Below are 15,466 nucleotides of genomic sequence, written 5' to 3'. Positions count from 1 at the left end.
CTTGCCTGATACTATCTGAGTGCCTACCCAACTGGCATAATGCCTGCTGGCAAAGAGTAACTAAAATGAGAGACGTCCCCTGTGTGTTCTGACGTAACTTTGTAACGTTCGGAGAGAGATTATGTGCTTATCAGATTTTCCTAACATGGTCACAGCAACCCAAATTTGATCCAGGAGCAGGGCAAGAATTGGAAAACATGATTTTTATGAGTTTGTGGTCAGGTTAGAGTTTTGTGGAAGCGCTGCAGATGTCCTCGGGCTAGCACTGCTGACTCCACACGTTTATGGATATGTGGGTGAGAAAAACACTTGGATATGTCAGAAGCAGCCGCAACCAGCCTTATCACCTCGCCAGAAATGTACACTCTTTAAACACCCATATGCAGTGATTTGATTAAAGTAAGGTAATGACTGGGGACACACTGGTCAGCCAGGCTACTAGCATTCATTTGCTGCTTGCCTTACTGAGCTCATTATATTGTTATTTTATTTAGGGTACAGTCACCTTCTTGGTATCCAAGTAAGGAGTTGCTGTATGATTGGCTATTTCATAAATAAAACACACATTGAACCATATTGTCTATTTCTTCTCGCAGAGTTGTTTATTTTCTTTCGGCCTATAGCCTCAGCATGACTTTACTCATTAGCTTTGCAGGCAGTGAAGTTCCTCATTCTTATTTCGCAGTGCTTCTCAGCCATCATTGACGGGACTTGGAGCCTGCTGGTTCTCATTCTATCCATCTAATCAGGGACTGAGTTACACCTGCAATGCCAGGTGAATGCAATTAACTTGCTGGTTAGGAAAAACCAGCAGCACTGCGAGCCCTGAGGACTTGGACCGTGAACCACTCTTGTTAAGAAATGCTGACATCAATAACAAATTATGTTCTGAGGGACAAATGTGGAGACACATTTTTTTCCCATAGCAAGTAAATATAAGCAAAAGCCCCGAGTTATTATTAACACAGAAGTTCATCCAATTAGATATAAACTTGATCAAGTCTCAAGAGTTCAGAGTTTCTGAACAGCAACACACACACACAAGTGCAAATGAAGAAATGTGCTAAACTCAGCTGTTAATAAATGCAGTGATGGGGTGGTGTACATTTTTTTTTTAACATTGTGGTGAAAGGTCAAGGTAGTGCAGAGCCCAGTCTGTCTTTTACCACAAAAGATGTTTTTACACTGATTAGAGGTCTGTTGCAAGCAAGCTATCAAAGCTTCAGATGTAACCTGGAATGTAGCTGTGGTCTGTACTGCACTTTGAATTAGATGTTATTTGGGCTGTAACTAACAATTATTTTCATTATTGATTCATCTGGGAATGTATTCAGTGAATATATATTTTAAATGCGCATCAAAACCCAGAGATATTCAATTTACAAATATATAAAATTCGGACTCATTGCATTGCATTGAATAATGAATGTAGTGAGAAAGTGATTTTTCTGTTGCAAACAAGAAATCAAAACTACTAATGTAACCTTGACTTAGGTGTTTAGTGTTGCGTTTTGTATTCATTGTGATTGTTTTATTTTCATCACTGATTAATATGTAGATTATTAATTCAATTTAGAAACATTTTGTGAATAGATCACAAATTTTGCAAGCCCAATGTGAGGTTTTCTAATTACTTGTTTTGTTAGACCGACAGTCCTGAACCTTAAGATACTCAGTTTAAACTAATGTAAAGCAGCAGAATATTATGTAGCCATATAGCCAGTTTATGGTTGATTAAATTATTGTCTGTCTTAATCAGTTAGCAAATTTGTGGATGATTTTCTGCGCCCTCACTCAGTCGCTTCATTGTTCAATTGTTTCAGCTTTAGTTGTAATGTTTTTTAGGCATGCTTTATTTCATGAATGTTTCCTCTTTCTCGTCTCTCTTTCAGCCAACAAAACTCTGCTTGGCGGAGGTGGAGGTAAGTCACAACCTGTCATTGGTGGTGTGTGTTTCTGCGCTTGCCAAGATACTTGTTGTTATTAACAGTACAGCTTTGTGGTGCAAATAGTCCTCTCTGGACACTAAAAAAGAGCTGTCCTTTTAATCAGATGATGCAGTGTAATGCTCTAGCCAAAGAGAGTATGTGTGAGTGTTTTATGTCCTGTGTGTGGAGCTTCTGTCTGTATTTTTCTTTGTGTTTGGTCGTAGGTAGCTCTTTGTTGTGGCAGGTGTTCACATTGCGTTTGCATGCTGCGCCGTGTGTGTCTGTCTGCCCGTGTTTGTGTGTGCGTCCAGGTGCAAAGTCGATAGTTCATAATTTATGGACGTGAAGTGCTGTGGATATAAACAGTCATTTTTCAGTGTATTGTTGACTCAGTGCTTTGCTGCGTGCGTGTGATGTTGGACGTCCATGCTCGATCGATACCTGTAATAAATCTGTACAACTAATGCGGCAACCACACTCACTAAAACATGTACACGCACTCTCCATTCCACCTGGGTGTGTATGTGTGTGTGTGTGTTTTAATGTTTGCAAATTTTGGTGCTAGTGCGTTTGTCTGTGGTTGTTTTCTTTTTCTTCATTTGGGCACACAGCTTTAGCCTTACAGACCAGCTCATTTGCACTGCCATCTTTAACCTTCCAATTTGTTTGTGTGAATGTGCGTGTGCATGCGAGACTTTTTGCAGTCTCCATGGTGACATATTGAGTGGCACACCTGTATGGGTGTATGTCTGCGTGCATGTGCATTTGTATCTCAGTTCGTAGCAGTGCATTTGCCTGACACCAGAAGTGCATTTGTTTGCAAGTTCTGTTGAAGCAGTCAGTCCTCAGCATCCAAACACACACACACACACACGCACACACACAGGCTCCACCCTTACTGATATACAGCAGCTGAGCCTCAAGTCATAAAAATGGACTTGCACACACTTGTGTGCTGTGGCTTTACACACGCACATGCATGTATTCAAGCACCTTGAGATCTACAGCATCTTTTGATGTTATCCTCAAGTCTCTGATGACTCTTACAAAGACAGATGGTTTCTAGAGAGGCCATGAATGTGTGTGTGCGTCAGACTTTGTGCACTTGTGCCTCTGAAAAGCATGTTTATGTTGTTCGCTCTGGGTTCAAAAATTTTCATTCAGCTAAATTTAACCGTTATATCTGTTTAATTTTAAAAATTTCCACTGAATGGATGGAGGGGGCCGCACATCCAACACTGTCTCCTTTATCTGTTTCAGCTGTCACACTGTACTGGTTCCTCTTTTGCTCAGTTGATTTTTCTCATCTCTTTCTTATTGTATTTATTTCCCTCTCTATGTCTCCTTTTCCAGCTCTGTCCTTGGGGGTTTGGTAAGGCAGATATAGCCTACAGTAGGTGTTAATTAGAGAGAGGTAAGGGTAGAGACAGGCGAAAGAATGGAACAAACAAGTGAGACGGGAGGGAGATGATGTTAGAGTGAGAAGACAAGAAAGGCAAAAGCAATGAAAGTCCAATAGATAACAGACAGATGCAAGAGCAGAGCCAAGTGGAAAAACAATACAAAAATCATGTGGTGCATATCTCCATTTGCCGAGATCACACTCTGTACTGAGTAACCAAGCATTCATTCATTCATTCAGCTTTTGTGAGTTGTTTTTTACATCCATGGTGAGGCAACAAAAGGTCTTTACAGTGCTTTACTACTCAGTCTCAAGGGTAGCTGGGTAAATGTCATTCAGTTACATCAAATGCACACCTGCCGACATTGTTTGTGCACATCAGTCTGGAGGAGTGCTGAGCTCAGGCAGCGTATTGAGAACAAACTCAAGGGCAGGAAATCAACCCTAATTTTTGTGTCCACTAGCTGCAAATGCTCATTTATTCCTCAGCTTATCTGCCATTTAAACATTTCACTGCTTTGATTGATTTCTAAATAGAAAAGAAAGCTTAGATGAAGAGTGGAAGTTCAGTCAGCCACCATAACAGTTTGCGCTTTAGATATTTATTTATACTGTATGTTAGTTTGAGTTTTGAATTAATGCCATTGAAATTGCTAGAGCCAGAACTCACACTTTGAAGTTTGCATGCGGTTCTCCTTCTAGGTCACCATATGTCGGTATGTACCTTTGGGATGTGTGGTGCACTGAAGTCCTTTTCCTCAGGTTTGTGACCTGCACAGAAATGTCATCAACCATTGGTAAAATGTAGGCAGTCTATAGGGATGAGAGGCTAAACCTAATCAACCTTTTTCAAGCCATGATAAACTTTAGGCTTAAGCTTTAAGGTTGAAAACTGTTATATTCTATTTCATTTGGAGCTGAACCATAGAAGTTTCCATTACAGTTTAACATGTGGATTCACATGATGTGAATCTACTCAAGTGTACTTGACCTGGAATTACCTTTTTTTCATGTTTTGCTAAAGAAGGAAATGTCCAGTTTAACCGCTTATGACTATTAAAAGTAGATCAGGTCAGATCACTGACATTTATATGGGTTACTTATTGATACAACTGCCAGGACAAAGATTCCGATTTGATTTGGCTATCTCAGACTGCTGAAGCCTCACATTAACTTCATCTGAACCTTGGAATGAATTTTGGCTTCTAATGACCACCATGGCTGTTGTCCCCCATCTTTGACAGTGCTGTCACTATATGAAGGGATTGCCTCATGGCCTGTATGGACAGGAACATGGCCCCTATTAACCCTCTTATTCCACTCAGTGTCTGTTCAATGTGCACAGTTTTTATTGGAATATCACTAGGCCACATATTTGCTGTGTGGTAACTTGATTTAACACAAATTATTTTCGAAATATATGAAACATTTAAGCCCAAATCTGAAATAATAAAGGTTCTGAAAGTAGATTTTGACTCAAGTCAGAGCTTGAGGACAATGTGCAGTAATAATCTTCGTTCTCATGTGGCTGTTTTGCGTCGATGGCAGATATTCCCAAATTATTCTCAAAAATTATTCCCAACAAATTCTCAACAGAGACACAGACACACAGTAAAGCTGGATTTATACTTAATGCAAGGAGTTAACGAAAGTGACAACAACAGCCTGCTTTTTCAACTAGAGTTGAAAAAGGAAAAAGATTATTGCGCCATGTCTTTTTACTAATTAGGAGAAGTGTTTACGTTCTTTCATTCACTGTGATAAGAGCCGTGATCGCAGCTTGCAGACAGTTTGCAGTGGAGATTAATTTAATCCTTTATTTAAACAGGTAGTCTTATTGAAATTAGGATCTCTTTTTCAAGAAAAAATACACAAAAAAAAAATATATACAATTTAATCATAGACAGACAATACAAATAATTCACAGGCACAAATGCATTGTTCACAATTAAGAAAAACCGTTAGTATGCAAAGTGTCATTACAAATACATGAGGACAGCAATATACAATGCTGCTCCCCTTTATCTTTTAACTTGATGCAATTGTGAGTCAGAAATGTATCCCCTTATACATGGAGTCAAAGGCTTTGCATGTGCTTTGCGCACACACACACACACACACACACACACACACACACACACACACACACACATATATATATGTACTTGATAGTTGTTCCACATGGGTCTTGGTACCCAGTGAGTCTGGCATCCAGCCACAGTCCCAACTATTTAACAGGGACAACAGTTTCAATATCAGAGCCCTGAAGGGTTTGAATGCGGACAGTAAGCTGGATACTTAAGGTTGATGTAGAAAAAAAGCATACATTTATTTTTTCCAGAATTTAAAACAAGCTTATGTTTGATGCGAGTGGTCTGAAATGCATGAATAGCAGATTCAAGGTTTGCAATGGCCAGATTAAGAGAAAAGCATCTGGAATATAAAATAGTATCATCTGCATAAAAATGTACATTACAATTTGTGGTAGCAGAGATTGTTTACATATACATGGTTACAAAAAGAAATGGCTTTGCCAGATGTTTGTTACTGTAAAGGAGTCTTTCTTGATCTTATTTAACATTGTCTTCACTAATAACATTCCCCACTCTCATCAGAAAACACAAGCAGCCTATGCTGAATTTCCATAGCTGCTGTATCCCCAATGTGTACATGTTACATATTGGGGTCAGCGCATGTCAGTGCAATGAAGCTTCAGAGCCACATTGCCACCGTAGCTATGCCGTATGCAAAGCTGTAAATACAATTCAAGGCTTGAGGTTTTGGGGTGCTGTGGCAGTTGCCTGCTTTGTGTGGTTGGTAATTCAGCCTTACAAAGAAGGAATGGTTAGAATGCAGACCCAGCACAAACAGTAAATAACCAAGTCTTTGAATGCAGGCATTGTATTAAGATAGACATGAAAAAATCCACACCTATCCTTTAAACACCATCACGGCAACATGTCGTAAGTAATCCTTGCAGCAACCCCTCACCTGCTATGATGTTCTGTACTTGTATAATAACAGCTTACTGATCAAACAGAGACACACAGTTACAAACACAGGCAGCTGGTATCAGGGAGCCTGTTTGGGGTCTATGGGGACAGAATGCACAGGATGTGAACCAGCCATGAAGACAGCCTGCCTATGATTGGTTTAGATGCTTTAAGTCATCCAGACCCAGCACACAATAGATAAGCGCAATCCCAATTAAAATTTCATCCACTTACATTTTTTTTAATTTGGTGGAGAAAAAAGAAATCCTCTCATGCTGGATTTCTTGCAGAGCTAAAAAGCCATGCTGAATATGTGTGTGCTGACATCTATAATCACTCCTCCAGAACAGGGATGGGGTTTGATGCCCTGTGCTGGAAGTCTCTCCACTGTGGTCTCTGTGTGTCTGTAACCCTCTCTGCCTTCTTCTTGTTTGGATGAGGAGAAAAATGCAGGCGAAGAACGGGCTTGTCTGCTTGCCTTTCAGAACAAGTGAACAAGAGAGCATGAATTGTGAATAAAGGGGAAGAGCAGAAGATTGGTTTTGTGGCGCGGAGATGAGACAAGAGGCAAAGAGCACTTAGTGTACCACATACAGACATAGCTGTCAGTGTTTCAGCTGCATACATAAATTCACCTGTTTCACTGCTGTTACCAACAATGGTGTTTGTGTGTGTGGATAAGTTCATAGTAGTATTTAACAGGCTGCTGACTGCTGCTATGTCTACCTGTTTAAGTTTGCATTCATACAGTGCATATATACAACTGTGCATGAAGCAGTGTGCATGTGTGTGCGTGCTTCCACCACCAGACCTATCCTAAATGTTGCCTTGGCAACAAGCTGACTGAAGTAAATGAGTGTCCTGGCTCTGCTGAGGGATTGTGGGAAAGCAATATGCCAGCGTTCCGCCCCATTAGTTTGACGGACAGCCTGTTTGGCCTATAAGAGGTCAGCTGGCAAGGGCAGCCATATTAGTATTCCATAGGAGAGATCTCGAGATTGGTTTTACTCTAATGTCAATCTACCTGTGTATGTGTGGGTGTTTGTAAGTGTGGGTGTGTTTGTAAGGGTGGGTGGTGGGGGTTCGCAGGAGGTAAAGCTTGTCCTGGCATATAACATTGCAAGCGTGTGTGTGTGTGTGTCTGTGTGTCTTTGTTTGTTTGTGTGCCTTGCTGGGGGTTGCAGGCTCCTTGCCAGGTAAGCATATCGCCAATTATCACTTCCCAGTACCCCTACTTCTCTGGCTCCATCCCTCCTTCTCTCCCTCAGAGTCAGTCAATACAGAGCTTGAGAGGGAGACACGATCACACCTAAACTGGTCAGCCGCCTGCTTAGCTGGCTGTTCACTGGTCTAAAGAAGCCAAAACACTCATTTCTATCCCCCCTTCCTGCGTTCGTCCATCCACTGCAACCTTGTTATCCATCCTCTTCTCTGAGCCCTCATTTAACATTCATCTCTTCCTCTTTTGTTTTTAGCCTCCCGCTTTCTCCTCACCTACACACCCTTTTTATTTACACTTCATCCCCCTCCAACCCATTTCTATTTGTCCAATTGTGCTTTTCAATCCCCTGTCTCTTTTTTCCCCCTGTTTCTGTGTCTCTCCATCCCTCCACTGTTTATGTATCAAGTCTATGCTTCAGTAGTATAGAAAACGATGATGTGATATTTTGTATGGCAATGAAGGCTAACTAATGAATGCTGTTTTTTAATATGGAAATGAGTTTGAAAATATTTTTTCAGCGTCTAGTAATATAAATTAAATTCATGACTAATTCATTATAATCTGTTGATGTCTGACATTAGGGGTAGCCAATTATGGCTGATTGTTGAGTAGTTCAGGTACTGCATTTGCATGAGACGAAGTCAGTGAAGTATGAACAAGTATCCTTTGACACTGCAGTGATGCTAATATGGTAAGGGCTTCCCCTGTCTCCACTGTCTAAATGAGGGATACATCAAAATCAATACATGGCCGTGTATATAGAGCCAATATGAGTTTGACTTTATCATCTCCAAAGGAAATTGATTTGCAGTGAAGGCACAGGGAAAAAAGAAACATACAAATTAAAATTGTATTTCAAAAACGCAGGTCACAAGTACATCAGAGATGGACTCCACAAATGACAAACCCATATACTGGTGGAATATACAGAAAATAGGACTTTTGGAGGTGTTGTCTGAGATGTCTTCTAATCACCATACTTATGACAATTCAGGGGAACATGCATGTCTGATCCATATTTCATGATAATCCATTCAGCAGCTCTTAATGCATTTTACTCACAGATGTCAACCCACTGATGGCACTGATGGAACGGAGGAACACCAAATAACGTTTCAATTCATTCATACAGGATCATCACTGTCTGTACAAAGGTTCATGGCAATCCATCTGATAGTTGTTTGGATAATACAGTCTGTGTTGGACTGACCACCCACACACTGACCATCCTGAAAGCCATCCTACTGATACTAAAACCACACGTGACAAGCCCATCAGATACACAGTCAGCAAATGACAATCCATCGTATGTGTAACATTGCAAAAACCAATGCAGAGCGATTTCTAATTTTCAATTTTTTATTAATTTCAAGAAGGTAAATATTCATGAAGAAAAAGTTATTTTAATTCAGTTATTTTGCCCTTTGCAAGACAACCATGTGGACTGGATATTGAAAAAACAGTCAATGTTGTTTCTCTCAGTCACCGACCATCCTTGACTAATAGACCTGTATACGTGCCTGTACTGCTGCTGCTGCTTTACTTCAATTGCATCTTTCATTTGCACTCCACTCTGCTCATGAATTCCCCCTTCGTGTTTCTGACCGCACTGAAGTGACAGAACAGTGTCTGAATCTGCTCAGTGGCGTGCCGTGCTCATGCTGGGCTATTACATCGGCTCCCACAGAGGCAGAAGTTATCACAGTCTGAAAGAAAGCTAACATGCGCTGTCTTCAGTGAATGTAGTTAGAGGGACAGCTCTCCATATTAGAGAGGTCGGATTCATGGAGGGATTGAATAGGTGTATGGGTATTTATTAACTCTGCTCACCAGGCACAGGCAGTGTCCAGAGACAGACATAGCATTTTATTATGTCTCTTCTCATCTTCATCCTGACAAGGAGTAATCTAACTTAAACATGAGAAAAACAAAGGCCTGTACAGCTGAGTGCACAAAGTGTGATTCGTGTGAAAGTGAATGCAGCAGAGTTTGTATTCTAAATTGTGTTATTTGCAGCTAAAAGGCCAGGATGAGCTTGCTGCATTTAGAAGTTGTGCTCCACTTGCAGTTTGAAACATGAAAAACACTGCAGTAAAGTTTCCATGTAAATCTGAGACTGTTCTCCCAAGAAGATTAATTTCACGAAGTACTTCAAAATGACACACTTCTACATTCAAGCGACAAAACCCTCTCGCAGCTGTAGTAATTATGAGGGGAGCTAGTCAGGTACGGGTCAGTGTTTTTTAATACCTACACCCACACAACACGTTATGAGAGCTAATCCGCACCACACTACCTGCAAAAATATTTGTTAATCACCCACCCGAAGACGACCTGACCTGCAAACTACCAACTTCATGTATTACAGTAGCACAATTGTCAGGACTGAGGCCTAAGACAAGGACAGAGACACACACGGGCTCTGCTCAGTTCGTGTGTGTGTGTTTGAGAGAGTGATGGAAGGGGAAGTTTGATGAAAGAGAATGTGGACTATTGCATGCTGTGTTTCTGTAAGTTATTAATATAAAGTGCTTTGTTACTACGGGCACAACTTGGACCAGTTGGACTCATTGGAATTTGTGGGCCAAATCAAAACACATTCTTGGCCATAACTCAAGAATTCATATGCTAATTATGACAACATTTCACACAAATGTTCATAAAATAATGAAGTGATGACATTTTATATCAAAAAGGTCAAAGGTCAATGTCGCCGTGACATCACAATAATATCAAAAAACACTTTCTGACTGTTATTCAACACCATAACTCAGGAACAGAAGGGGAGATTGCGACCATATTTCACATTTGTTCAGATACTGAGTTGGTGACACTAATCTTGGGTGCCCACCTTGAAACTGTGGTGATTGTATAGATTATCTTTGTTTCCGGATTAAAGATGAGTGGGTGAAACATCAATGTTTTAGAATTTGTTGCTTCATTGCAGCAACTTTTGTATTTGAAGCATTGTCATCTGTCATGGCTACAACTTTGTGTTCAATCAGAGTGTATGTGAATACATGCATGTGAACACATACAAGTAGTTTGACTCTATTTTGTTTTTCTCAGAAAAGACATACAGCAAAGCAAAGCTTCATAAAGTAAAATCAATTTCTATCATACATCCCTATCAAAAGATTGCCTGAAGGGGCTTTGTAAGATGTACAACAAACAACATCTACCATCCTTAGACCCTTGACTCAGATGAGGAAGAAGGACAGGATGCCTCCTCTTCCTCTTGTAGTCCACTACAAGCAAATATACTGAGCTTCATCTGATTGTCGTTGCATCATGTGGCAAAGTGAAGTAAAGACACAAACATGTTTCCCACTGGAAATATTTCACTGAAATCATACATATCAATATAGTGTTAACTTCTATTTCATAAAATGAAAGTTAATGCAGTTAATACCTTTTATTAAACACCTTCAATGTCTTTATTACATATATTATATAAGCCTGGACAGACATGGATGTAAGCTGCAGCTCAATTTGTCGGTGGAGTCACACAACTATGCAGTGGTAATTGAAAATAGATTTTTTTAAGCATTGTCACAATTATTCCTCAACTTTAACTATCTTTATTATTGTCACTATGACAATGAAAGTTCCCTAATCTTGACCCAAATGACCATGTCTCCCTAACCTTAACATAGTCCTTATTTTAACCAAGGCATGATATCTCCCTAAGATTTTACAAATTCTTATTGTACCTAAACCTAAAGATTAACCATAGTCTTGTCACATTATGAAATGAATTTATTTTTCAACAGTAATTTGTAACTTTATTGGATAGCACAGACAAATATTGTCCTGTGTCAGATAAGAAATCACTTCTGTGTGACGTTCAGTGGGCATGGACAAATGATTAAACTTAAATCATTGTAAGTAGGTAGTCATACTAAGTGAGTGACATTATTGCCAAAGGGGCGGATTCATCACTCTGCACAAACAACACTTGAATCAGGTTTGTAAGAGTTATGGTAACATGCAGGGATCAGTGCTTAGAGATCCATTATGGTCACATGCCTTTACAGATGTCATCAGCCTCTAAATTAAGCTTTTCTATGCTGCAACACATGTTACTTAATCTTGGCGTTTAGCTGTATGTGGCTGCATGCATATGCAGTCATGTGTGCGTTGGGTACGTGTGTCCTTCGCCTGTGTCTGCATTCGCACATTACAGTACAGTACAGTACAGTACATCTTTTTATGAGTAGGATTGGGTGGAGTGGTATTCAGGTCAAAAAGCATCACTGTACCTCAAGGCTGTGCAGTCCACTCATAAAGAGAAAGGCCAGTTTTTACCATTATACATACACAGACATGCTCAAACACACCCGCATGCGCATACACATTCATGTATCTGTCAAACGTGAAGCATGAAACAAAACAAAAGGCATTGTTGGTTTACGTTTCAGTTCAATTTCCATTTCTTTTCCTTTTGATTCTCTTTTTCTTGCCTGTTCCTTATCTCCCTCCAGACTATTTTTACATCTGCTGCTCTCTCCCCTATTCCCCTCCCTTCCTCCCTCTTTCTCTCTTCCATCTCTTCATCTTATCACACTTGCTCTCTATTTCAGAGTTGGGTTGCTTCAAAGTTAGTGTGTGCTGTGTGTGTCACCTCAAGGACTCTTCACGCACAAATACACACACAAGTACTTCTGTGCAGAGTGGCACATATGTTTTGACAAGCATGTACACAGATGCAAAATTTTAACACATGTGCGCACACACACGCCCACAGTGAGAGCATGGTATCTGAGCTTGTTTCTGTGCACCCTGAGGAGGTAGCCAGTGTTCAGAGCTCGCCTTTCACACCATCACACTTGTGCTCAGCTCACAGTGCAGCCCAGTTCAACATGGCACAGCATGACATGGTACACTACAGCTCAGCACCGCATGCGATATGCCAACTTAACACAATAACGTTCAGATAACACTAGACTCCCGCCTGGAGCGACTCAGTTTGGCGAAGCACACCGCTGTAACAGCTGGTCTGCATACAGTCAGACGGAGATGAGAGCCACAGGTCGACGCACTGAGCTGTGACATATGGATGGGTGTTGTTGTACTATTTCCATCCAGTGCTGACAAGTCTCACAGTACTTTGACAAACTCATTCCTGACAGATGTGTTTTATTCTGGGTTAATTATCAATTGTTTACACCAGACTAACAGACAAAAGGAGAATCTGGAATCAGGATTAGGCTGCAAATTCTGGTGATGGTTAATGTGACTGCCAAACTGGCTGGTAACACTGACACAATACATATTATTTTCACAGTCTTTTAACAACTGTAGGTCTACAGAGCTCACAACTTTGACACCAGAGCCTGGCGTTCGCATGTGGTTAGGTTTAGGCAAACAAGAATACTTCGATCAAGGTTAGGGAAAGTTTGAGATTTCGACTTTCTAACTATTATTTAACCAAGGGGACGATCTTTCCCTAACCTTACTCAAGTGCTTTGAGGGCACAAAAACAAACAGTCAAACATCATTCTTTAGGTGCTAGGTGTTACAAAAGGAGTAATCACAGGGAAATACTGTCACTGGACATTTTGCAGATGTTCTCAATTCTCATTTGAGAAGTATCCTTGAGGTGCCCTGGTGGTTTAAAGCAAAGACTGTGACCTGCAACATCCCCAGTCTGAGTCCAGCCAAGGATCTTTGTCGCCTGTCATCCCCTGTTGTACTCTACCCATCACTACACTGGTGACTTTAATGTAAAACCATAAAATGCTTTAAAAAATACTTTTTAAGAAGTTCTCAGATAGTGTTAGTCATCTATAAACAAACAACAGGGTTGGGTCTTTAGTATCTATCAAAACAAGCTCCTGACCGACTGCCTGTAATGCTGTAGTGCCACAGTCTAAACTTGTATTTCTACACTGACTAGATTAACAACCCTGATGTTTAGTTTGAATGTTTGTAGTATATGTTTTTTTAAATAATTTTCTTTTCATCACATAAGGCGAAATTCTGTTCTTTCTAATTTGTTTCACGTGTGATTTTATTAAAATTAAATGCCGCTGTCTTTGAGCCATAATACTGAAAATCATAATAATAAAGCTGTTGATATCAAGATGGTATACATATTAACTTTGAGAAAATGTGTCTTAACTGCAAGGGGTGCAACGATTGTGACTGAAACTGTAATTGGCACAGCTATAAAAATTGCTTCTCCTGCATCATTGCCCTCCTGGAAATGAACACAGTCACGGTCTTTAGATGTGGTGTGGATCAAAGATAGATACACATTTCTGAGTATTATGTAGATTTATGAAAATGTAATTAATAAAGACTAATTGACCAAAAAGTCAGAGTCAGCTGAGTCCTTAATAAGACATTAAATCGAGTAATTAAATAAGGCAGTAGCCCTGAAATCCATTAAATAGACTGACATTACAGAGGGACAGCTGCTTTGACTTATTAAAAAAAAAAAAGCAGGATCTGGGCTGAGGAGTTGTATGTCTGTAAAAGACAGGAAATTCAGCCAATATTATCCAAGTCCTTCCAGGACTAACCTACGACACCTGTAAATGTGTCTGCTGGAGTTGAAACAACAATTAGACCCTCTGTAAGCTGTCAGATTGCAAGGGATTCACATAAGTAGGCCAACACTCTGAATTTCCTGTCCTTTCCTCTCCAGTGGACGGAGCGATACACCGCGCTGCAGGTCCCATGCTAAAAAAGGAGTGCGCCTCCCTCCATGGCTGTGAGACCGGAGAGGCCAAGATCACTTGTGGCTACGGCCTCCCAGCAAAGTGTGAGTATTAAGAGTGTAAGTGTTTCCAGCTTCTCCAGTGACACTGCTCAGTGAGTTTTTAGTGGACTGCCTCCAGGTGTAAATGTGTTGGAAAGTGTGACAGTGATGCAGGGTGCTGCTGAAAAATAGCAAGCTGATGCTGCGCGAGCTGATATTTCTGAGATGAGTAAGGATTAAACAGCCTCATGAAACAAAACAAGATAAAATTAGGAAATTCTGATCAAATATCAAAGATCAAATATTTATTCAAACCTTTATTTAAGCCTCTAAAATCACTGTATCTCTCATATGCAATACAGAGAGATACAGAGAAATAAAGAGTTAAACAAACCACAGAAGACAATTCTTTGAAAACAACAGCAAACTGAGGTGAAATAGTTTGAGATCATAGTCTTGAACTGTCCAGGTATGGTGAAAGCGTTGCTCTTTAGAATGTACTGTAGATAAATCCTCTAAAGGCAGATTCTCCAACTTCAGAATTAACCCGTAGGACTTGAAAGCAGTTAGGAGAGCGAGTTTGGTTGGGCGGTAGGGTAAGGCACTCAACTGGCATATTGTCAATAAGAAAAAATTAATAATGCATGCAATAAACAGAAATGTCAGTAATGCTCCATCACAAGCATCCTCTAACCCGTTGATAATTCCTGAGCAACTGCAGCTCATGCTCGTATACAGTGCAGGAACAATGGACTGACTGAAATGCACATGTGAAGGCACATTGTAGCAGAACTCCAGCACTTTGACCATATGCTTAAATCCTGTATTTACTACTACTGAGTATGGTCACATACCTGTGGTGATAAACACTTTTATAGCAATAGTTATTTCATCTTTATTTCAGTCTGAATCAGCAGTGAGAGGCTACCTGAAAACTGCAGGCAGAAGGACTCTGATTCTCGTTTGTTTTTGCCTCATTGCGCTTTTCAACACATTCAGGTGATGCAGTCGTAAATGACATGCATGTACACAGACATACTTGACTTCAGTTCACTTCAGTTTGACTCTAATCATTGTCCATTTTCACTGTAGCTAAGCCAACTAGCATGCTACAATTGATAGACAGCAATTAGTGCTCCAACAAACCTTTCCTGGTAAAACTCTCTAGAATTTCTATTCTGTGTACACATGTAATATGTAACATATTGACTAATC

At 40.2% G+C, this 15,466-nt stretch overlaps 1 protein-coding gene across 9 annotated transcripts in view; it reads left to right on the top strand.

The window, feature by feature from the left end:
* The window catches only part of macrod1 (mono-ADP ribosylhydrolase 1), a 114,212-nt gene that overhangs the window by 59,237 nt on the left and 39,509 nt on the right, over positions 1–15,466 (top strand). For all 9 annotated transcript variants that reach the window (XR_011585040.1, XR_011585041.1, XR_011585042.1 and 6 more), the window contains exons 4-5: positions 1,893–1,922; positions 14,198–14,314. Coding sequence is in view for 6 of the 9 variants with exons in the window: in XM_070837222.1 (XP_070693323.1) it covers positions 1,893–1,922; positions 14,198–14,314 (147 nt within the window). In the remaining 3 variants the exon portion in view is untranslated. The remainder of the gene's footprint in view (positions 1–1,892; positions 1,923–14,197; positions 14,315–15,466) is intronic.

Source organism: Pempheris klunzingeri, chromosome 9, assembly GCF_042242105.1.
Source record: "Pempheris klunzingeri isolate RE-2024b chromosome 9, fPemKlu1.hap1, whole genome shotgun sequence".
Lineage (NCBI taxonomy): Eukaryota > Metazoa > Chordata > Actinopteri > Acropomatiformes > Pempheridae > Pempheris > Pempheris klunzingeri.
This window is presented reverse-complemented; position numbering and strand designations above follow the sequence as displayed.